This window comes from Stylophora pistillata, chromosome 3, assembly GCF_964205215.1.
Source record: "Stylophora pistillata chromosome 3, jaStyPist1.2, whole genome shotgun sequence".
In the NCBI taxonomy this organism is placed as follows: Eukaryota; Metazoa; Cnidaria; class Anthozoa; order Scleractinia; family Pocilloporidae; genus Stylophora; species Stylophora pistillata.
The window spans coordinates 17,540,884-17,565,000 of record NC_142521.1 but is presented as its reverse complement, the minus strand read 5'-3'; the positions used below and the strand labels follow the sequence as shown (position 1 = coordinate 17,565,000).

The following is a 24,117-nucleotide window of genomic DNA, read 5'->3' as shown; positions in this document are numbered from 1 at the left end:
ACCGAAAACTGCATGCTAAACCGCCTAAACTGATGAATTTGCACATCTCAGTACTCAAAATCCAAATTGATCAGATACTGTGGTGACAAGTGGAGCAATATAAGTTTCGCAGTTATTCGAGATCAGCAGAGGTGTATACCTGCTGCTCAGATCAAAGAGAAACCAGAACCACAATATGAAAAACTGAAAAAGCACATTGGATACCAAATTCAAGTACCCGTCAAAATTTTGACAAAAACCACAAACCAAACGCTGAAAACAGAAAATCCACATAACACAGTGAACAACAAAACCAAAAAACTGACGTTTTTTGGCACAAAAACCAAAAAACTGATCCAAGTAATACGCAAAACTGCAAAATTACAAACCCCAATGGCTCCCTCATTAAGTGTATACACTGTATTCACATGCCCATCCTTGGAAACCATTAATTTTACCTCATGGCAACAGAGTTTTCTATAAATTTAAGGACAAGTTTGCTCCAGAAACCAAATTAATTTTATCTGTGTGATTGTAAAGGAAATATATCAAAATTTACCTTTTCTGCAATTTAAAATTTCACAAGTGAATTTGAACCTCTACTAGACTCTCAACCATGATTGTTTTGCTTCAAATTCATATTTACCAAACTGTTTGGAGATGGAATCATATTTGATATTTTGATTAATAATGAATGAATGGATTGGATACTATAAATGATTGTTTCTTTGACACCAGCAAGTTATCAGTTGGCAAATTGTTCTTAGATTTAAGAGTATATTTCCAGTGTGTCTCTTAAAATCAAAAGGATCAACCTCCCACTATCAAATGTAAGTTGACAGTCAATGAAAATCATGAAAACTATTGGCTAGGTGATTTAATAGGCCTTTTGCAGTTAGAGACCGCGTGCTTAGATACCACATAGCAACACCATACTGGAGAGCAAGCACTCTTGTGATCTCAGACAAAATAGAGATCACAGAGGTCTGCATTCAAACAAAGAATACAGCGGATAACAAGTTAAAGGGTATCCCAATTCAAGAAATCTTATAAGTTTTAATCAACAGCTTCCTTGGAGTGTATCAGCGAAAAACGAAATTTGGTGTGATTTTGCTGCTGATTCACTCCGGGGAAGCTGTTGATTACTTACTGGAGTGCTTGCTCTCCAGTATGGCATTGCTATGCGGTATCTAAGCACATGATCTCTAGTTGCAAAAGGCCTATTGGATAACTAGCGAAGGAATGTGTAGTGTATACCATTATTAGGGAGAATTACTCGAGGATTCAGAGCTAGGGAGCAAGATGCAAGAGGGTTAATACTCATTTGATCTGTGTTCCATTTTTCAGGACATGGTGATAACAAATCAGACAAAGGCAAGTGGGTGGCTACAGGTTTTGCTGTTGTGTTTTTCCTTACAACCGTCATAATGACAGTGTTGTACTGTCGACAACGCAGGATTTACCGCGAACTTGAGGGTGACAGCTCCTTGTCCAGGTTGATTTAATCTCAACAGACAAAACTTGCATGGGGAGACCATTCAAGAATCTCTGTGAAATTTGCATAAATATACATTAGCACGCTAGTGATAAAACCTTCATTTTTTTTTTGGAGTAGTGGGTAGGAATCTTGAATTCTTGAATGTTATTGGCTAATCACACTTTTAATGATCCAGCTTTTTTCAATAAAAACCATAGTCTACAACTTTTTAGTATTTCCTTCAGGAGTTCACCCTTTCTTGGCATGTTCATTTTGTTCACTTTAAATTGTAGAAATATTGCATAAAGGTGGTTTTGTCCGTTGTGTAGCAGAACTAAGTTCACAAGTGTTGTCAACTTTTAAGATATTAAAAGGACTGTTCTAATGGTCTTCAATTATTTCCTTTTGTATCTTTTTTTTTTCTGTTTCTGGTGTAGAAAAATAGTTTTGTCACTATTGTAGGTAGGGAATATTTACATTTTATTCAACCAGGTAGACTAAATGTTCTGATACAGTCCCTGTAGATGAGGAATCAGCCATAGCCACAGTCCAACCAAAGTTGATATTTTAACACATTTCATAATCAAGGACTTCTGTATGGAGAGCATACAATATTGCTCTGTTGATTGTTTTCCTTGTTTAACTTTCTTGAAATGTTCATTTCGTTTTCAACTGAAGTAAAGTTTGAGCATTGTTGTGGTTGTTAGAGACTTGCAGGAGATTTCACCATACTTTGCCATTCTCACAAAGCCCCGGTGATTATCTGGGATGTATTTAGAAGTGATTGCTTCATCACCTGACTTCTCCTAAAGTCCACAATGAAATCACCAAACAATTACTGGGGGACTTTCTTTCAGTACTTTTAACTCTTTATTGTGCTCTAGAGCAGTTTTCAATCAAGTGCTACAAAACCAAAACCAAAGTAACTACAAATACTGATTAGAACAAAGGTTGACATCATCACTGAGCAATTAGAAAGGCAGCCTGCTTGAAGCGCGGGAAAACGCGGGTGACCAAGTTGGTGTTGGTTTTAGTTTTGCATTTGATTGGCTGAGATGGTGGTGAGTGTTTTCTGGACCAATCAGAGTGAAGAAAAGCGAAACCGAAAGGAACCAGAGACCACTTCCGATGCGCACTTGAAAACTTCTGAAGCGCGGGAAAACGCGGGTAACCAAGTTAAGAGGTTTCAATTTTTGCATTCGATTGATTGAGAGGATGACGCAAGTATTCTAGACCAATCACATAGCGAAGTATAGCAAAACCAAAGCGTTCAAGGAGCACTCTGGATACTTAGTTGGAAACTGCTCTCTGTTTGGGGTTTAATCTTTAGCATTTAGACAGTAAAATGTGGTTAGTCAGTCTTTATCAAAGGAGTGACTCAGTAAATGGTTTGAACCCGGGGGTAACGTGTGAAGGTGTAGTCTGATCGTCCGGGTTAGTGTAGTCCTGAGAAGGACTGTTGTCGGTGGCAGTGACTGACGTTTCGACAACCTGTGCGGTGATGATGACTTCAACTCTGATGATGACATCCGCACAGGTTGTCGAAACGTCAGTCACTGCCACCGACAACAGTCCTTCTCAGGACTACACTAACCCGGACGATCAGACTACACCTTCACAAAGGAGTGACTCTTGGTAGGACAGATACAATCGTTAACTTTATTGATAGTCCTTGTTAGTAATTTAAAGACCTGTGTTTTGGGGTATTGGTTAAGCCGTAAAGGTCGAATTCTGTAGAAATAAATTAAATATGATGTTTTGTGTGATAAATAAAATTGTCAGTCAAAAATGCGTTTTTAAGGGACACCAAGTGTTTTGGATGCTAAAATTGTCCATTTCAATACTGGGTGAATTGTTCTTTATGGAGGCAACATGACTTGTAATCCAATCTTCACATTCTGTCCACAAGTTTTCTGGTTTGTTTTTTTACATGGAAGATTCTTCAGCTAACCTTAAGTAAATTAACGTTTTGCGGAACCCATGGTCCAACGCGGCGGTGTAATACAAGGCGAGAATAGTCAATCACAATTCTAGGAAAAGAGAACAGTTTTCATTACGTAAACTTAATGCTCAGCAAACGTCCCTTTAAAACAACTTCAATGTTCTGGCGAGAAGCCTCGCCTTTCATGACGAACGATGCCATTCGACGGTTCAGTCAAAACGGATGACGTCACAACATCGATGCAAGTGGCATGATCTTCTCCTCTAGCTAACTTCACCACAAAACAAGGAGTGCGACACCTTCAAGAAATGATAGTCTTGCTGACAACCACCTTTCTTTTGCTTCTGTCGTGGTCCAAATGAACTATACTACATATGGGCTATCAAAAGCAGCTCGTCCAGCGTACACTCCACCATCCCCCTGAGTGGCTGCTTTTGTCCTGATCAGGTAACCTCCTTCTTTGTTGACAAGGACTTCATCTCCTCGGCTATGATAAAATCACATTCCAAAATCTTCAGTGAGAGAGCTGGGAAAGCTGACAAAATTGATAGATGAAGCCTAGAGTGCTATAGTTTTTGTTGAGAGCACCATAATAATTTGTGTTGAAACATTGCGAGTGAACAAGTCTATGGGTTAGTAACGCTAGTGATCGAAATGCTCCTAAACATTGAGCCCAGTCAGGTCAAAAATCTTAACAAAAACAGATACTAACAAAGGAAAAGGCGGGTTTCTCAAAACATTACCTCTACTAGCTGTACTTGCAATAAGTTGAAGACTCGTGACGTTTGGATAAGTGAGGAATTGCGCTTAGTGGAACAGCACTAGCGGTAATCAAACCACTTTGAAACAGCGCAAGGAGCTGATTCCCTCTATTAAAAATCCCTCGGTAATCAAATGTGCTATGATTGGCCAGTTATGCAACGGATGACTTTCTGCTTGCATTACTGGTTCATCCCGTTCTCCATTGAGGGTTATCAATACCATGACCTATTATTCAGTCTTACCTGAGAAAAATGCCGACAATCCCAAGTTCCGGAATGACATCCAAAGTTTGTACGTTTGTGTATTCTTCACGGACTATTAAGTTTCTGTCGATTTTCGGCTGAATCAGATCCATCAATATGTACTGCGTCCTGCTTTTAGCATCGTTGATCAGCGTGTGGCGTATATCTTCGCCGTAAATGTTATTTCCTGTTCATAGAGAGTAAGGGACCGGTTTTTACTTGGGGACAAAATGTATCAATTAGAATCCGCAAAATTTTCATGCCACATTGCACCTAAAGTTCTCTATACATGATGCAAGAATTTCCTTCTCCATACCTCCTCCTTCTCGTTGAGGCTTAAGAACACATCTGTCCGTCCTCTTAAGACAACACTCCATATTTTCGTCCCCCAACGGTCCCTAAAATGAAAACGGAACTTCATTTTTCAACGAAGATAGGGGATTAAGCTGGGACACACAAACAGTTCCTTAACAGGTTCATTCAATAAGACTTTTAAAATTTCTTAAGTGGATTTAGTAGATTGTCAAATGTAATTCGTGATGACTTGAGTTTTACTGACTCTACTTTAATTTGTGATTGATCCAGAAAACTCGCGCTATCCTCTTGCTCAATCAGATACAGAATTTAAAACAATCGCGACTTGGTAATTCGCATTTTCCCGCTCTTCAACGCAAGCAGTTTGCCTGTTTTCACTCTGAGTTCTCAACGGCTATGGATAATGTAAACTTTGTTCTGATTAGTCGCTGAGGTTACTTTGGTTTTGTTTTGTCGAAACTCAATTGCAAACTGCTTTAATAACCTAACATGGATAATCGCTTTAAAGACTTTTTTTAAATTGTTTTAAAAAGCAATTTTAGTTACCGGGTCAAGAGAATAGAGGCCAGTGAAAGTTCTTCGCACTCTGTCCACGGATTCCTTGTCAGGTAAAAACCTGGAAAAGGAAACGTTGTCTTGTTGAAGGGACAGGACAGTTACTGCCGTGCTTAGTATCAATATTCAAACTGATCACATAGTGGCTTCAGTCCATCTTAGGTCTTGACAAGATGCATGTTTGGGAATATGTCCTATATCAAACATTGTGTTAATTAAATACGCAGGTAAAACTTAGGGTGTACCTACAACGTGACATAGTTTAGTTTACGCCTAAAGATATATTACTTCGTCCTTTCGTATGCCTAAACCCCCACAATCCTTATCATTTTGTGGGCTTTAAGTCTGAAAAGAAACCCTTTCGTCGCGGAGTATTCCTGTAAAACCCTAACCAACAGCGTAAAGCTCGCTGTAATTTTCTGTCGTAGAAAGAATTGTTTAGAAACTTCTGGAATACAACTATGTTGAGTACCTTTCTAGCACCCCAGGGTTAGACATCACTTGCTGCATTTTTTTTGTTCCCATCAATTGATGAGCCACTGTGGGACATTTAATGGAGCGAGACAACTCTATCGTTAGACGAGCTGACCATTCCTAAAGTTGACAGAAATACCAAATCACAAGGTTCACATCTGTGAAATACAGCACTTAAAGAGATGGTTTAACTCTGTGGATGAGTATCATGGCCGAGACGAAAGGCTGCATTACCAGTCACAAGCTACTTTCTTTAAGTATAAAAAGTATATTACGATTCTTTATTGTTTAAATGTAAACCCTCCGTGCGTCTTAGCCAAACCCACTTTTACATCCGTGTGCGTGATTTTTTTACGTTCTAGCCCCAAACTGAAGCCTGTCCTCACAACTGGAAACAAAAAACTAATCACAAATTACAATTTTGTCCTGTAACGAAATATAAAGAAACAGAGAATTCATTACGATGAACGTACGCTTTCTGTGGGATAGTCTTTAGGCGTGTAGCCTGCTCTGAAGTAAGCCACAGCAATTTCCATTCCATTCCTGTCAGGTGTGAAGAGCATACACGCATAATTTTAACCTAATAAACCATGAAGACAATGATCATTGTGCTGAAATGAAGGAAGTACGAAAAAGAAAAGATACTCACACATAAAGGGATTTAGCATTGTCTGTTTCTCCGTCCCTGAATACATCAGTAAGGCTTTGCCTAATTACTTTTACACCCTTGCTTCTACATAAAAAAAAATTATATAGAGAGTGATTATCCACAATGGGAGTCTCATTCTGTTAGTTAACGTGAAACGTTTAAAGGAAGTGAGAAAGGTCGAAACACCACCAGCTCAAGGAGATGATCATGATATCAGAGTACAACTTGTACTATGATTTTTGTCAGCTTTCTTTTAATAGAAATCTGACTTTATCGTAGGTTTAGACGTGCATGGTAACACAAAGTAAAATGCTTTTGAATTGAGACTCGATAAAACAAAAACCGAAATATTCACAAAACCATTTAGCCATGGAACGGGAACTTTTAGGCATAACACACAGATAACTCAGAGCAGGTAAGGAAACTGGTGACGAAGTCGTTGCAAGAGCTCTGGTTTCAGACAAGTCTTAAAAAGCCCCACAGGTCTAATGGAGGGGGGGAAGGTTGTACGAACCCCTTTTACCTCCTCCTGGCTCCGCTTTTGAAGAATGATACCCGAAAAAACTGAAAAAGAAGAATCTGTGGAGCAAAGTAACGTAACACGCTTACCTTTCGCGAATACGATATTCCAGATGTCTTTGGTCGTAAACGTTTATCTCGTCAGGTTGGATAACAAACATAATAACAGCTCTAAATTAAGAGAGGGAAAGTCAATACGCTCAACAAATAAGAAACAAAATAAAAAAAGAACGAAATAAATAATATTCAATAATCAGACGCCAAACCGTTCTGATCCGTATAGTTCCCAGGCCTTAATGAGACCATCGGCTGCCTCGTCTATGGCTGGATTAAGAGGAACCTTTAGAAAATGCACAGGACTATAAGTTCACCGTCAATTTGCCTACCATTTGAGTTATTATGGACTGAGAATGCTGGGTTTGTTTCGTTTGATGACAGAAACGTTAGGATCACACTTTGGCTGTCAGTGTCCCTTTTTTTATTGGTATTATCTCTTGAGTTGTTTTCAGACTCAAGATAACAGGGTTTTTTTTAGGGGGGGGGGGCGGGTAGTGAGTAATGTTACTTAAAGGAATCACCAGATGTTGTATGACCAGTATTGGATCCCAGAGTGGGGTCCAGGAGACCTAAACCCACTCCTCTGCCTCAGACCATTAAGTAGCTTTAATGCATTTCTAAATGAATCTCTTCAAACGACAGCTAGCATCGTATTGTGATACATAACCTTTGCTAAAAATTTGCTAAAGCTCTGGTGTAGAGTAAAAGTTCTGAACTTACTGGGTTAAAGTTTGGATCCCTCAACCCCCACTTCCCTGACAAAAATTATTAGATCGGCCCGTAATAACGACCACGTTCCCAGGGTTGGAATGAAGAGAGACTCTGGTAACGAGGTTGGCTTCATGAAATGTCCACGTAAGTGGCATTTGAGACCCTGGGTTGGTTATTATTGGAAGAGGCCAGGAATATGGGATAAGGGCCGGGTTGTCCAAAGCTGGTTTAAGATAACCCAGGGTTAGTGCGAAATCTGGATTCAGATCTATGAGCTTTAAAAGAAAACTCGATAAAATAATTCTTTTGGTCTACAATTTTGAAGATTGAATGCTCTAAAAGGGATAGAGAAAATTATCCCTAAAACGCCTTTGAACCAATGAATTATATAAACCTGGATTAGAATTTAACCCTGGGTTAACGCTAATCTTCCCTCGAACAACTAGGCTAAGGTCTCTAAACATGACTCTCCCTAGTCTTAAGACGCGTGCTCTGATCTTTCAAAGGATTTATGCACCTTCGACTACTCGAAAGAATCACGAAAACTTATGCATTAAAAGACACTGATTAGAATATGGAGAAAGCAAAGAGCTCTATTTCATATGAAGAGATAACATTGCGTTATCGACAAGATCCTTCTTCAAGACGGAAAGCATATCTCTCTCTTAAGAAGTGTAACTAGATGAGAAAGGCTTAAAATGCCTGAAAGGGTCTACAAGTTGCCTCACCTTGTTCTTTTGTCCTATCAACTCAAGGAGATACCTTAGAAGGAAACAACCGCAGATTGTGTTCATACTAGGCTCCCATAACGGCGGAAACCAACATTTTACATCCAGAAAAATTGGAACATCTTCAAGGGTTAGGTGATTTTTCGTATAATTGAAAATCGCGTCACTGGACTTAAGTCCGAGAATTCCCACACAACCATGCACTGCTTGAAGACGACCTGTCGCTATTCTGAACGCATGGCTCTGCTGTTGAGTTTTTGTGCAACCTACCCTTTGATAGAGTCGCTTTCATTTAATTCTTCGTCATGATCCGTTACATAGCCAAGAAAAAATTATATGTTCTAAACTAAGACGTGCTGAAATTAAAGCGATTTAGAAGATCCACAAAATTTTCGCAAAAAATGCGACACATCAGTCTTCCGGAAGACACAAACTGCAAGATCACGAAACGAGTAGCGAAAAAGTTAATGAAAAAAAAAAAAGATTTTTAACGAAAATTTGTATACGTCCACGTTTTTTTAGTACTAACAAAATGCGATGTTCGGATTTCCATCATCCGCCTACCAAACCTGTTTTGATTATCTAAATTTCTAGGGGAGGGGGGGTACTTTCAAATGATGGGCTTATGAGAATGTGCCGCTGGATGAGGTCGCATTTTTACGTCTAGATTGACTACATTGCATTACTAGAATGTGGTCGTACATTTTCGAGATTTTAGGGATAAGATTATTCTAATAAGTAAGAATTTAAAACTTGGGTAGATATATAAACAGAAAGGGCCGGTTATTTAAACAACATTTAGCTACTGGTTGACAAAACTACGTTCTAAGCAATCTTCAATTTAGCCGAACCTTTTACCAGGACATTTATTTTCGTGGACAGTCTCAAGAGAGCCAAAAGCTTATTAGTGGAGTAACATTTATTTAAATAAACCAATCCTCTTACAGAGTGACACTGAGGCCCACTGCTTGCGTCAAACCGCGGTTTGAGTTAGACCTCGTGTAACTAACCGGCCCAAAGTAACTAAGAAGGGATCTACAATTGGCCACAGAATAATTAATATTGTGGTAGGGCCTCTAAGAGTCTCCCCTTCACCCTCTCCTCCCCTCCCCTTCTTCCCCCGGTCTAAATGGCAGATATTAGATCCGAGCCCGCATAAAAGCGGTTTTTTTTAAAGATGCACGGAATCGAGGCACCTGGGCCACAGGCTTTGTAAATTCTCAGAGGTATCACTGTATATTTAAAAACAAATCGCATTTTACGCTATTTTAACAGTAAACGTTTAAGAAACGCTACCTGTGCATCTCTGGAACAAGGCAAGAGAATGCGATCCCACCGAGCGCTATGGTGTTGATTTCAACTTGCTTTATGCAAAGTGCATTGCTATTTTCGTCAGAGACATCAGTTGTGGTGTGACTATGGCATTCGCTGTGTGATTTTCCTGTCGTGTCAATCATGTAGTCTGATCGGAATATTCCTAGTGAAACTGGCTGAAGTCATTGAATACTTAAATGAGCCGCTTCACTTTGACAATAGTAATAATAATAATGGTAATAATAATAATAATAATTATAATATTTAAGATTACGATCCATCAAATATTTTTGCTCACGTTCGATTGGTATAAACGTATCACGTGACCGAATATTCTCCAGGTAAAACTGAGGGATATCCGAGGATATCAACCAAGTGATCGTCCCCAATTTTCAAACCTTACGTCCACTAAGATAAGTCTGTTCAAAATCTACTTCAAGATTAGAGAGCGTTTCGTGGTTGTTACAAAAGAAGGGAAATATCTGATTTCTTTTTTCACAAAGTCGTGTCAGAGAACACTCAACAGAAAGATTCCCACGCAGAAAACAGTAAGCAGTTCGTAAAAGTTTCTACCGTGCGCTGAAAAACATTCGAAGGATCCCAAACACAATAGCCTCAAAATGGCGCGAAAATATGCTCATAGATTAGTCCTCGGATATTATCTTTTCCTCGAAGCTCACAGTTTTCCTTAAGCCTCGCTCTCGGAAAACTGTTCGTACCTTAGATGAGGAACAAATAGTGTCCGTGGACAATATCCGTGAATATTTTCGCGCCAAATAGAGGCTACTACTTCTATGAGGATAATAATGATATTAAAGACTGAAGTCGAATTTGGTCGGAAATTATACGAGTGATGGATAATATTGGAAAACCACGCGATTGGATTCCGATTTATTAATCTCGAGTTTGATTGCAACAAATTTTTTTAATAATTGAACGCGACGAATTAATGTCCCATTTCAATTTTGTGATCTGAGTCTGTAAGCTCCAGCGTAGGAATGTATATACCTCTTTTCTGTATGAATCTATTCATTCTAAAGGATTTTAATTTAGCTCCCTCAGGATATTCGACAGGCTATGATTTAAACCAGCTTCTGGAAGAATTATACGAATAAGCGCCGCACAGGAAAGGTGCCGCTTATTTTAATAAAAGGAGCGGCACTTATTCGACTAAATACGCACAATGTTTTGTGCGCAAATGTCTTATCTTGTGCCTCAGCTCGCACTTACAAAGGCATAAAATGTATAGTGTCCTTTTAGTGCTCAAATCTGCTGATAACCAATCACGTTCGATAATTTTGTCAAGTTTTGATCATGGCAGCAGTAATAATGATAATGATCATGACAGAGAGCTAGGAATGACAACGAACTACCACCTATGGTGAGTCTCGTTAAACAAACATCATTGGACACCGAAGTAAATCGCTAATGCTTACCTGAACTGTTCCTTGCTCCCAAACCTTCTCGTAAATGTGAAAAAGCTTCGCTGTGAAGGGATCAGCAGATATTGTGCTGACATGAAATAAAGATAACATGTGATGAAAGGGACTGTTCTTTTTATTTTTTATTTATTTTTTTTTTCGCTTGCACCTTTGAGCGATCCCTTCTCAGGCCAAAGTCAAATGCACCAATTAAATAAAGTATGGGGTTTGAAACAGCTTCTTAGTCCTTGCTGAGGTCGATACTATTTATATTTAGTAGGAGATGTACTTGGCGCTTTGAATGGGTCTCAGAGCATTTTGGTGAAAATTCACCATTTGGTGCAGTTTCACATATTTGAGTGGTGCAGGGCCACTTCGCCGCTCAATACTTCAAATCACTATGCCACCGCCAGTTATGCGGATTAGCGCTTCTACACACCTCCCAGTGGATAGGTGCACTCTGCAAACATTGCGTATTGTCGCTACTATATTTTCTGATAACAAAGGCCTTCAAGGGAGGGGTGAGGAAGAAAATATTTAAATTTTCTTTTCGCCCATGATCTTAAGGGACGATCTGACCAGCTCATCATAATGAAACTTTATCAAGTGATGTCGCTCCGTAATTTTATCTTCTGCGCTCCTTTGATTCCCAAAGCAAATTGGAAGTTTGACAAACTCGTCAGCAATTTTCCATTACGATCAAAGTCTTCAGCGCTGCACAACTGACGGTTAACCTAAAGTAGGTTCCCAGTCACTTACAACAACTTGCAAGGGAGTAAGGAAACGGCGAAAAAAATCACCTTTGAGGGAGTTAAAATGCAAATATATGACACTGACGTTCATCTATGCTAAAAACTCACTGTTCCCTTGAGCCTCAGAAAACACAATAGTTTTCCTGTACTTTATAATGGAATTCAAGACGAACCATAACCCTTTCTCATATATATTTCCCCATGTTCTCATGAAATCGTGGGAAACAACTCTCAGCAACATAGTTAATTTGCAAAACCGACACGACTTGAACGTACAAACCGACCACCAGTAAACGACGTAAAGAAACTGACTAGGAAGACTATTTACCTGGCCAGAGCGTTCTTTGCAAATGGGTAGTCCTGGCTGGCTTTGTGAACAAGAATGTTGAAATCCGTTTGAACTTCCCTCGCAGCAGAAAAAAGGTTCTTTGGAAAAGGTGAAGGGAAAAGTGTGAAAGGAATGTGTTGTGGTTTACCAAGAGAGTCTTTATAAACCATTCCTCTCGCAAGACAAAAGTCCCTTGCTTCGTTTGCAAGATATGCGATGTCATCTTGAGAAAACTCGCGTTCACTTATGTGTGTGAGGTATGCCATCCTCTTCAACATTCGCCACGTACGATACTTAGGGATTGCCAACTTCTACAACTAAGATAACAGAATGATACAAAAGATGCAAAAGAATGATAACAACACGTAAGTTAGCAACTTACTGTGTATTCCGCGCTGGTTTAGAACCGGAACTACCATTTACCCGGGGCGATTACCTGAAGTCTCGTTGCCTAATCAGGATTCCAAAAACTTCTGGGGAGCGAGCAAAAACTACATGTAAACAAAATCAACTCAACATCGCTGCATGGAAATGTTGAATGGAACAACCATGTGACCCAAGGAAGAATCAGAAACAGTGCATCGTTTTGAACAATACCCCTGGGTCTTTAATCTTTAATCAAATACTCCTAAAGCAGTGAAGACCATAAACAGGAGATAATCTATGTACAATAAAAACTAAAAATGAATATATGCATATAAATTAACAAATTCATACTTAATAAATTAATTGAATATAAAACAGAAGGTAAGCTTCTTTGATAATCGAAAGAGTATTAGTATTAGTATTAAAAGCGTCTAAACTGTCTAAACCAACATTCCAAATTCCAATTCGATCTGGAAAAAGAGGAAAAGAGGAGCCACCCAGTGGAATGTCCATTGCTAAACTATTTATTATTTATTAACTAGTGCATGAGTGTGGAATACTATTCCATTGAACTATATTTCTAGGAAAAAAGGAAAATTTAAAAACATCGTTATTACTCTAAGTTGTCCAAAGGGGATGTAGTTTGAAGCTCACGAGGATGATCTTGTGTTTGGTTTGACATCAGGTGGAAAGGTAATGCCTACTTGACCCAAATGAATTTCATAAAACATTGATGCCTGGGAGAGTAGCCTTCGGTAGTGGAGCTTGTCCCATTCAAGGGTATCAATCATGGGTGTCACGAGGCTAAACCGCGAGTAGTCATTAAAGACATACCGAGCAGCTCTACGTTGGACGGATTCAAGTTTACTGATGTTTCGTTGACTGTGAGGTTCCATACACACGATGCGTCTACAAGTTTGGGACGTACAAGAGTACGATATGCAGTCTCTTTAACTTTACGGTCGCATTTTGACAAAACTCGGCGGAGAAGGCCGGTTAGCTCCCTGACGTCTTAGCTACCAACCGGCGGAAAACCGCAACTATTGTTGACATTAAGTTTTTATTTAACATCTCAACAAATACTTACAGCAATAACACCTACAATATCTCATTTTAAAGTGTATAAAATGCGCTTCTCAGGAATATGTAAATTTGATAATTGAAACCGAGGACTTTCCTGAAAAAATAAATTGAAAACACAAAATAAGCAAAATAATAATGCAAAACTCGAGGTAAAAGTCTACGGTGGCCCGCAACTGTCACAGCGAAAAGAAATCGCTCATGGCGAAAAGAAATTGCTCACGGCGAAAAGAAATTGCTCGCGGCAAAAAGAAATTGCTCGCGGCAAAAAGAAATTGCTCGCGGCAAAAAGAAATTGCTCGCGGCAAAAAGAAATTGCTCGCGGCAAAAAGAAATTACTCGCGGCAAAAAGAAATTACTCGCGGCAAAAAGAAATTGCTCACGGCGAAAAGAAGTTACTCATGGTGAAAAGAAATTACTCACGGCGAAAAGAATTTCTCACGGTGAAAAGAAATTCCTTTAGACGAAAAGAAATTCCTCACGGCAAAAAAGAAAACTCAAAAACGCCGGGGTGGGGAAGATTGGTTCGAGTTGGCTCGGATTGCATCATGCAGCACGCCATCTTGGAGCACGATGTTTTGCAGCACCTGCGGGCAGTGTTTACGTTATGAAGACAAGTAAAGATTGTGGAGGTTTCAAATCCCATAACTTTGCCGCATCGACAGCAAACTAGGCCTAGACAAAAAGAGCCGGATTTTTGTTTGGATTTTTAGAACATTAGGTGATTTTCAGAAATTTTGAGGGAATTCTAGAAAAAAATGGGATTTGGGGGGATTTTTAGATGATTTGGAACAAAAATTGTTCATTATTCTTTGCCGTTTTATTTAAAATTCCTATGAAATGAACATTTCGTCCCATTCTTTACTATACTTGGTGAGTTGTTGACTGCTAGACTGCAATCCAATTGTGCAGCGGTGTTTCCCATATCTAATGTACCCGTTTCGAGTGCCTTTTGTTTAATAAAAGTACTCTCTAGCATACAAAATGTACATGTGCCATGGGCACCAAAATGGGATCTAGCCATGCCAACCTTTTTGTAGGTTTTGTCGAACATCAATTTTTCAGCCAATACAACGGGTCCAAACCTGAACTCTACGGTCGCTACATCGACGACTGTACCGGCGCTACCTCCTCTACCAGAGAGGAGCTCACTCAATTCATAACCGCAGTCAATTCTTTTCACCCGGCTCTGAAATATACTTGGGAAATTTCTGACAATTCTTTATCCTTTTTAGACGTCAATGTTTCAATTGAAGGTAACGGTTTATGCACTAGTGTGTATTACAAACCTACAGACTCGCATAATTACTTGTTATATTCGTCTTCGCATCCATCTCACGTTAAGAATTCCATTCCTTTTTCTCAGTTTCTAAGACTTCGTCGTTTATGTAGTGATGACTCTGATTTCCACCACAAATCAGAGTCAATGTGCCAGTTCTTCGATAAACGAGGTTACCCTGTTTCCGTCGTTCAAGCGGGTTACCACCGCGCTCAACTCATTGATCGACATTCAGCACTACAAACGTCGCATAAGGAAGATTCCGACCGCATTCCATTCACTCTCACGTTTCACCCTCACAACCACTCAGTTAAATCCATCATTCTTAAAAACTTTAAATTACTTCAAAACGATCCAGAGACAAGCACTATCTTTTCGCAGCCTCCGCTCATTTCATTCAAACGCGACAAAAACATAGGCAATTTTTAGGTCAGAAGTTCTTTTCAGACTAATGACCAACCAGGCACTTTTAAATGCGCTCGTGCACGATGCAAAACGTGTCCTTTCATTCACAACACTGATAAAATATCGGGACCTAAACGATCCATTAAGATCACCGATCACTTCACGTGCATCTCCGCCAATGTAATCTATTGCATAACTTGCACTTGTTGCAAAAAGATATACATCGGCGAAACAGGCAGAAGACTAGGTGACCGATTCCGAGAACACCTTCGAGACGTGGAAAGGAATGACAAGGACACATCGAAACCAGTCGCTAGACATTTTAATTTACCTAATCATTCTAAGCAACATATGGCAAACTGCGGTCTTTCCTTGCACTTAGGTGGCACGGAAAGTCGTAAAAATCTTGAACAAAAGCTCATCTTTCAAACCGGCAGTCTAAATCCCACAGGGATAAACGAACGCTTTTCATTCCACTAATTTATTCATGTTTTTCTCGTTGCCATGCTCCCACCAATAACGTAGCTCCATTTTCTGCCTTTAAAAGCACACACAACCCACAATTCCTCTATTCGCTCCGACGAAGGGCTAACGCTCGAAACGTCAGCTTTTGTAATCATTACGGTGGCTAATTTACCATTTCAACTTTGTTGATATATACAAAATGTACATGTGTTTGCCATTTTCTTTTCAAGGAAAGCTAAGGGATTCATTAAAAAAATAATTGTGAGAAAAAGAGATTTTTAGAAAATTTTGGGATAATTAGGGATTTTTAGAAACTTTTGGGGATATTTAGAGATTTTTGGAGGGACTTTTAGGGAAAAAATTGAAAATTTCCGAAAGATTTTCAGAGCATTTCTTCGGGACATTTGTGTCTTTTCGCCGTGAGCAATTTCTTTTCGCCGTGAGCGATTTCTTTTCGCCGTGAGCGATTTCTTTTCGCCGTGAGCAATTTCTTTTCGCCGTGAGCAATTTCTTTTCGCCGTGAGCGATTTCTTTTGGCCGTGACAGTTGTGGGCCACCGTAAAAGTCACATATCCTCATAAGCACTAGTCTCCCTCGCAGCCGTTTTTTTTTTGGATGTCACGCAACGCTCCTCCAAAAGAACGGCTGCTGACAACCGAACTACATTCGACACCGCGGAATTACGTTTTTTAAGGGACGATACAGTATTTTATTGGTCAGCGGACACCTCAACGAAACCGTAAAATGCCGTTAACTTTTACAATGTTTTCGCCGTGAGTCAAATCGACAGCGTAAAAAGGCAAAACTTAGAAAGAATACTGTAAACTTAGCTTTGAAACTCCGTTCAACTTTTGGATAGTTCTCAAGCTCAATTATATAATTTGCCAAAGCCGAACTGAAGTTGCACACGATATGAAATTGTTGTTTTTCGCTGGCGGCTCCGTGGCAACTGTTTTGTTTATAGAAGAGCATAAGCACTAAGGCTAAAATTGAGACGGTTTTTGAATGGCTGAAGCGGTGATCCGAGGACGCTGCACCATCAGGTTTGTAAAGCAGTGGCTTGAACCGTATAAATCGGCCTGTCAACGGCATTCCGGTCAGATTCGCCGAGAAGACAAAACATGCCCGTGTAGCACGGACACCCTATCCCCACTCGTTATTGCATGTATCATAGTTGGCCAAAAACCTATGACTGTAACATGTATAGGACTGCAGCCCCCAAAAATACAAAAATTTGCTCAACTAGAGGAAAAATAACCCGAGGTATGTTTAAGTACAAAATGTCCACTGTAATGGTAATAAATTAAGTTTTCACTTTCCACCTTAGTTTGTAATTTTTTTTCTCTAAGCTGTAATTTTTTTTCTGAGCAATAATTTTACTTTCCCAACAAGTATTTGTTTCGCATCACAATTATGAATAATTTGTAGTATGTCTTTTTTTTATGCTGCTCTTCCCTCACTAATCATTTTATTTTATTTATTTCTTTTTGTTTTTTCTTTTCTTTCTTTACTAACTTACTGCCATCTGCAACATAAAATGTAGTAAGCTAACAGAATACTTCTGGTTCATATAGCTCCCTGATTCACAAAGTAACACTACCAACTTGGTACTACTAGAAAACAAATTTTTAAAAAAACATGTTTAAAAAACAAAAGTACTGTAAGGTAAAATAATTATAATAACATAATTTAATCGATTCATGTGAATAAAGCACTGTATTGTCTTTTCTCATATTGCAACAGCCTTGAATGAATCAACTATCTTCTAAACTTGATTTCTCATATTCATAAGCTGCCTGAATTATAAACGAAGAACTTATGTTGGGTGTTTATGGAGGTGGAAAGGACATAATGATTATGATGATTAATCTTCCAAATTAGAAATGTCAGAGGGGAATTATCAGAAGTATTTCTGAAGTCAAAGTTGTTTGTTAAAAATGTTCAGGAGAAAATAGATTAGATTAAGTCAGCTGTCAATTCCCAGTTAACACTAAGTCATGAGGTGTAACTAAAGCTTGTAATTAGCCTGTGTACTGCTGTGCCTATCCAGTCAAATAAAAATCAGGGATGGGATATTCCCAAACGTAAACAATGATAGCACCATACAAATGTCCTTTTCCCAACTTATTACTGGGGAGGGGAGCACTGGTATGGCTGCACTAGTTGTAGTCAATAAGAAATTCTTAACTAATTTCGGCAATATACATATATTTTGCCACCTTGAAAGAAAATGGCTACAAGTCAAATAGGAATGTTTCATAACAATGTTCTGTAGGGATATGATGTAATATTACTGATGGGGATCATAATTATCCTTACAGTGGCAGAGCATGTGATGCGTATGTAAAGCAAAGCAAAGCTACAAGCTTAAAGAAAAATGAATGGAAGAAGAGTAGTTGATTATTTGCATAAATTAATACAATGCACATGCAAGATAGTGGAATATACTTCAGGTAAACATACATGTGCCTGTAAAAGTTTCAAATGACTGAGTTATAAAAATATAATAATAATAATAATAAAGTGGATTTCTTTGAAAATGCTTTCGTGTAGAACAATTAGAGCTGTTTGGGAAATTAAAGTGGCTGTTGTTGCAGCAGAATAACGCTTGTTTAGTGATGTTTACAAAGGAAGTGGAAATCGAAGAAATTGTGAATTGTTTGTTGCGCTAAGGCTCGACAAAGATTATTATATAGGCGATTGATTGAGGGCGCTGAAAAGATGCAATTTTTGAGACCATCCAACAAGATCGGTTCATTTAGAATTTATCTTGAATTAAACCTTTATTGACAGCAGTTGATAGTAGATCTCTATAACATGTCTTTATTACGTTTGGTGTGCCTGTTCACGCGATAACTTGTTGATAAAACTGCAAGTATATGAGATGAACAAATGTTTTCATATTTTGATTACGGACACCTGTTCTTGAGGGCACAGAAAATCAGAAGGGTGGAATGGCGAAAAATCAGTCTATAAAAGTAAAATTCTCATCCAAGCGAATAATTACCAAAATGAAAAGGCACCACATGTCGGCGAAAAGTGAGTGTATGAATATTTTCACAACACAATAATTACCTGTATCACTTCATGCTTCTAACACTTAAAAATCCAACCAGTCATCAGACTCGCTGGAAAAGTATCTTACAGAACTAATCTCCTGCTTTGTCTGGATAACTATCGCTGTTTTTGACAATTCTGAAAGCGAGGGCAACTGAAGAACCAAGATCGCGCTTCGGCCTTGTAACTGGACGGCCAATCTAAGTGAAAAAACAGCACACAACTCCAAACAAAATGACTCGCCTACACCGCTATTTGTTAAGACATGGTTTTAGTATTAAATCCCATTCAAAGGATCGAATATAACAAACAAGGAGAATTATCATGCATATTTTCCAACTTAAAACCACGCAAAAGGCTGATGTTTTCATCCAACTCAATCTACAAACATATGGAAGCGCTTGGCAGCCTAAAGTTGATGACCACTGACCAGTTACTGTGACGTCACGAAAACGTATTTCCGCAGTGTCACTACATTCCTTCCTCATTGTCCTTGCGGTTTGGTCGCGGTCTATTGAACAGACCAATCACATACCAGAAAATCTGAATGACGTAAGGTTTCACGCGAAAATGTGGATGTTGGGAGAAACACTGAAGAAATTTGTCGATGAGAGCTCGAAATGTTTCACATGTTCTTCATTGTGCCCTGGTAAAGATAGAGTATATATTTTTGGGAAAACTTCTCACAATTTCGTTGAAATTATAGAATCTATGCTTAACATAGACGTCAACTGCTACGCCAACGACACGAACGCTAGATTGTTTGAGCGGTTGTTAAAGTTTCAGCGAGCAACTGAGAAAGTAGAAGAAGCTAAAAACTGAACTGAAACTCTTTATTCGCACTATTTCAAGAGGTTTCTACAGATTATACAAGTCAGAATATATAAGAAACAGTAAATTACATCAATAATCAAAAGGAAATACAAGACGCCTTTCAATCTAGGCCAAGGGCTAAACGCCTGCTTCGACCTGCAGATGGAGATCAGGAAGAAAAAAGCGCGTGCTTGCCGTCAACAAACCGGGCAAAGCTTCGAGAACACTGCAATTTAGGTCGGCCAACGTCTCCTACACTACTTGTACTTCTTCATTTGCCAGTCCGCTGCTAGCTGGAGCGAACCCGATTAGTTATGTTCGTGGCTTCTTATCACCGGTACAGGAAATCGGCCCGAATTATCGAGTGTTTCCGCACGTTGGTACAACGCAACAACAATAACAATAATATGACCACTTTCATCGGTAACATGGTCAAACACGAGCGGGAGTGCTTGATATATTAACGATTTCCCGTATCCTGTAGGCAACTTAACAAAAACATCTTCTTTCTCGACTAAAACTTTTTTTAATTGTAAGCTTCTGGTGAGCTTTAAGCTCGAAAATTTTTAACTTTGACGACGCTTTGCAAAAAGCTCCTTCAAGCACCGCCATTTCTCTTGTTTTCCACATGAGGATCGCGATAGAAAACGATATCTGATTGTACGGGTCTCAAAAGGTGAGTCTGGCGCGAAAAGGTTCCTGAAAAAGGAACCCGAACTGTCATTGGCCAATTCGGAGAAAGGAATGTAGTTCGATTGTCAGCAGCCGTTCTTTTGGGGGAGCGTTGCGTGACATCCAAAAAAAACGGCTGCGAGGGAGGCTACATAAGCACAGGATATGGCAGATTGTTTAACACAAGATGATCATAAACATGTTAGCAATATGTCCTGACAATTTGAAAGAAAAAGAATTAATATTGATTTTTTTAACAAATCTTTATTTGCGCCCATATCATTCGAAATAAATTTCAAAAATTCAAAAGATCGAACGAGGTATCGATTACACTTCGAATCGCTTCGCATTTATCGCTACAAAACATGTTCTCGGCGTAAATTACTGTTTACTGGAGTCCCGTAAATCAATTTTAAATCAAATTTGAAGAGTTGCGCGAGAAATCTAACAGAAAAGGACAGCCTGAGGCGAACAGCTTTGAATCTCAAGACCACGCGGTCGATGGCGACGATTTCGCAATAACATTACTAGACTTCTTACCTCGATTCTCCACTCTCATTTTCTAGCTACCGGTCAGAATCGCTTCTTTATCCACTTTCCATCCCATCCGAAATGTTTTTCTCATTAAATAGCTCTTCCAGTATCGTTTCGGTGGAGATATTACTCACACGCGCCTGCTTGGAGGGCAGCGCCTTCTCCTCGAGTGAAACTTGAAATTTGAAATGGGTGTTGTGTACGTTACATTCAAACGTCTACCACCAAACTCGGAACGTAATTTGTTTAATATTTCAACGTCAGACACACCAAATTTGGAGGAAATCAGGAGCAACGAAATGTTTATTTTGAGACGGGGGAAGTCACAGGTGTAATTACACTTATGTAGGGGCTGCCGAAGTAGGGGGTGTTGGCGTTTTTGCAGACTTGGTCTACATGTTCATTCCAACTCAGCTTGCTTGATATTGCTGCTCCGAGATATTTTGTGGAGTCCACTTTGGCTATTGGCAAGCCATTTAAGGTATATTGGTGGAGGTTTGGAATTCTTTTACATGTAACACTTAGATGGTAGCATTTTTTAACGTTAAAACCGAGTTGCCAGGTTTTAGACCAAGCGCATAACTGATCCAGGTCGTCCTGCAGAGACAAGCAATCCTCTTTACTTTTCACCTCACTACATAAGATACAGTCATCGGCAAAAAGACGCAGATTGGCGGTAACAGATTTAGAGATGTCGTTTATGTAGAGTAGAAATAATACTGGACCCATTATAGAGCCTTGTGGGACACCAGATAGAACGGGCTTGGAAGTCGATTTGATGCCATTACTTGAAACACATTGAGATCAATTTAGTAAGAGGGCTTTGATCCACAGCAGGACGTTCCCTCTAATCTCATAATAGTCTAGCTTCAGAAGTAACCTTTGGTGAGGGACGGAGTCAATAGCTTTCGAGAAATCAAGTAGAATGGCGTCTGTCTGGTTGCGTGCATTAATAGATCTTGCCCATTCGCGAATGACAGATATTAGTAGACCCTTTCAAGGTTAACGCCGCCATTTTGCCGGGGGTGCAAAACTGCTGGGGCGAGCGCAAAATGTACAGTGAATGTACGGAAAAAGTCGGGAGATTGATGCTCGATAATTTGAGGAAGGTTGACATTCTGCAATTTCCATGAAACATGAAGTAAAGATACCTAACAAAAGATGTTGCCTATTAAACTTGAAGGGTACAGGCTCACTGAGAAGTGAGAAATCTTATTTTTAGTTTTTCATACAAATGCCTTTAAATTTTCCCGGAAACGGCGGTTTGGTTTTAGAGACAAATATATGGAAAATTAAAATCTTAATTTGCGGCTTTTTTCGCGAGACTTCATTTCTCAAATTTGATCGGTAAAATGATAGGTCTGATATCTTTAGTTTGTAATTCATACTAATTGCACGATGTCAACCTTCCTCAAATTATCGAGCATCATTTTCTCAACTTTTCCCATACATTCACTGTACATTTTGCGTTCGCCCCAGCAGTTTTGCACCCCCGGCAAAATGGCGGCGTTAACCTTGAAAGGGTCTATTGTGTTTCAGAAGAGTAACGCTGACGGATACCATGTTGCTCGTCTATGATGATACTGTTTTTCGACAGGTGTTTAGCTAAATGAATAAAGGCTGATAGTTTCGAAAGAAACTGTTTGGGGCTGCGTCGGTGGGAGTAACGAAATAATTTGGATATATCAACAAAGTTGAAATGGTAAATTGGCCACCGTAATGATTACAAAAGCTGACGTTTCGAGCGACGACGAAGGGCTAACGCTCGAAACGTCAGCTTTTGTAATCATTACGGTGGCCAATTTACCATTTCAACTTTTTTGATATATCCAAATTATTTTGTTTAGCTAAATGACTGAGCACTATATGCTCTATTATCTTGCAGCATATGGAAGTTAATAAGATTGGCCGGTAGTTTGGAGGAGCAGATTTATTGTCTTTCTTGTGGACAGCGGTAATCGTCAAGCATATGCATAAATTTGTCATGCTGAGCCGTGGTAGCAGGATTGGTTGTACACGGGATCTATTGGTTCTAATCGATATCGCCCAAGTTGAAGTCTCGACCCATGATGATGTTCGGATGGTTTGGGACTTTCGCGAAGGCATTCTTAATGGTGTCATTAAGATGATCGACTTTATCTCGGCAGGCGAGTTTGGTGGTCTGTAAAAGGTTGAAAGGTAGAACGTTTTGTGATTGTCCACTTTCAGGGAAGACCATAGGACTTCGCAATCATCCAGTTTGAAGTCAGGTTCTTCGATGGATACTAGATCATTCTTCAGTGATTACTTGGAAGACCCCGCCGCCAAAAGCATTTCTATCGTTTCTGAAGATCGTATATGATTGCGGGAAAATTGAGTACGGCGGAATATCCGGACTAAGTTTAGATTTCGTTCCCAGGACAATATCTGGATCATGAAGCTCCAAGAGTGCTTTGAATTCAGTAGAATGGTTAACATTTTTGAGGTTGTTGCATTTTATTATCATTCCTTTTAATTTAGATCTTTTGTTACGCCTCTGTGCACACTTCGGTGGACTTGAAATCCGAAAATTGTTTGAAATATTAGCTACAGAGTTAAACAGAACATTAAAGGAGTTATATAAGGCCAGAAAAGCAGTAGTAGATAGATCCAAAATCGAATTTGAGAAGTTAGGAACGTCGTATTCGGGACAGATCTACAAACAGGACGAATTTGCAAGTGATTGATATTCATCGTTGCCCATGCTTAAACAACATGCGTGTAACCAAGAATCGCATGAATCACGTTGTATACCTAGTTGGGTAGTTTTACGGGTCTTTTATATGACTTGCAAGGAAATTTCCAAGCTGGGCCAGGGTTTACATTGATTTCACCACATAGCAGAAGTAGTTTGAGTAGGATGCACTACGTAGAAGCAAACGTAGTAGAACGGCGTTGTTGATAATGCGTTTTTATGAGGGCTTCAAAACCTAGCAGATTTGTAGATTCGGGCTTTATAGAGACATGGCTTTGGACCAGTGCGTTAAAAGCATTTGATTTCGGGCATTGAAGTGAGTATAATCGTAGAAATAAGCCGATGAAGAGGCATATTAACGGAGCTCTAAAATTTACAACCGCCATGATCAGTGATCCAATCTGTGATCTGGTCCGTGATCCGGTCTGTGATCCTTTTCGTAATCCGGACCGTGATCCGGTCCGTGATTCGATCCGAAATTAACTTATTTTAGAAAAAAGTTCAATTC

General features: G+C 39.3%; 2 protein-coding genes across 5 annotated transcripts in view; one reads left to right on the top strand and one right to left on the bottom strand.

Moving 5' to 3' along the window:
- Window positions 1-3,245, top strand: part of LOC111342599 (uncharacterized) — a 7,147-nt gene extending 3,902 nt beyond the window's left edge. Inside the window, exon 3 of the mRNA XM_088753680.1 lies at window positions 1,327-3,245. Within this exon, the coding sequence (XP_088609806.1) occupies window positions 1,327-1,484 (158 nt within the window). The 3' untranslated portion in view covers window positions 1,485-3,245. The remainder of the gene's footprint in view (window positions 1-1,326) is intronic.
- Window positions 3,093-24,117, bottom strand: part of LOC111342558 (glutathione synthetase) — a 27,927-nt gene continuing 6,902 nt past the window's right edge. For 2 of the 4 annotated variants that reach the window (XM_022949671.2, XM_022949667.2), the window contains exons 2-14: window positions 12,226-12,542; window positions 11,161-11,236; window positions 9,707-9,900; window positions 8,411-8,444; window positions 7,181-7,254; window positions 7,005-7,085; window positions 6,396-6,479; window positions 6,220-6,289; window positions 5,745-5,866; window positions 5,264-5,333; window positions 4,719-4,800; window positions 4,403-4,589; window positions 3,093-3,885 (exon numbers count right to left, since the gene is read on the bottom strand). In XM_022949671.2, the coding sequence (XP_022805406.2) occupies window positions 3,762-3,885; window positions 4,403-4,589; window positions 4,719-4,800; window positions 5,264-5,333; window positions 5,745-5,866; window positions 6,220-6,289; window positions 6,396-6,479; window positions 7,005-7,085; window positions 7,181-7,254; window positions 8,411-8,444; window positions 9,707-9,900; window positions 11,161-11,236; window positions 12,226-12,503 (1,476 nt within the window). In that variant the 5' untranslated portion in view covers window positions 12,504-12,542 and the 3' untranslated portion in view covers window positions 3,093-3,761. Of the gene's footprint in view, window positions 3,886-4,402; window positions 4,590-4,718; window positions 4,801-5,263; window positions 5,334-5,744; window positions 5,867-6,219; window positions 6,290-6,395; window positions 6,480-7,004; window positions 7,086-7,180; window positions 7,255-8,410; window positions 8,445-9,706; window positions 9,901-11,160; window positions 11,237-12,225; window positions 12,543-13,678; window positions 13,769-18,895; window positions 19,078-20,902; window positions 21,092-24,117 lie in introns of those variants that run through there. The other 2 variants (XM_088753674.1, XM_022949664.2) reach the window with 2 other exon arrangements.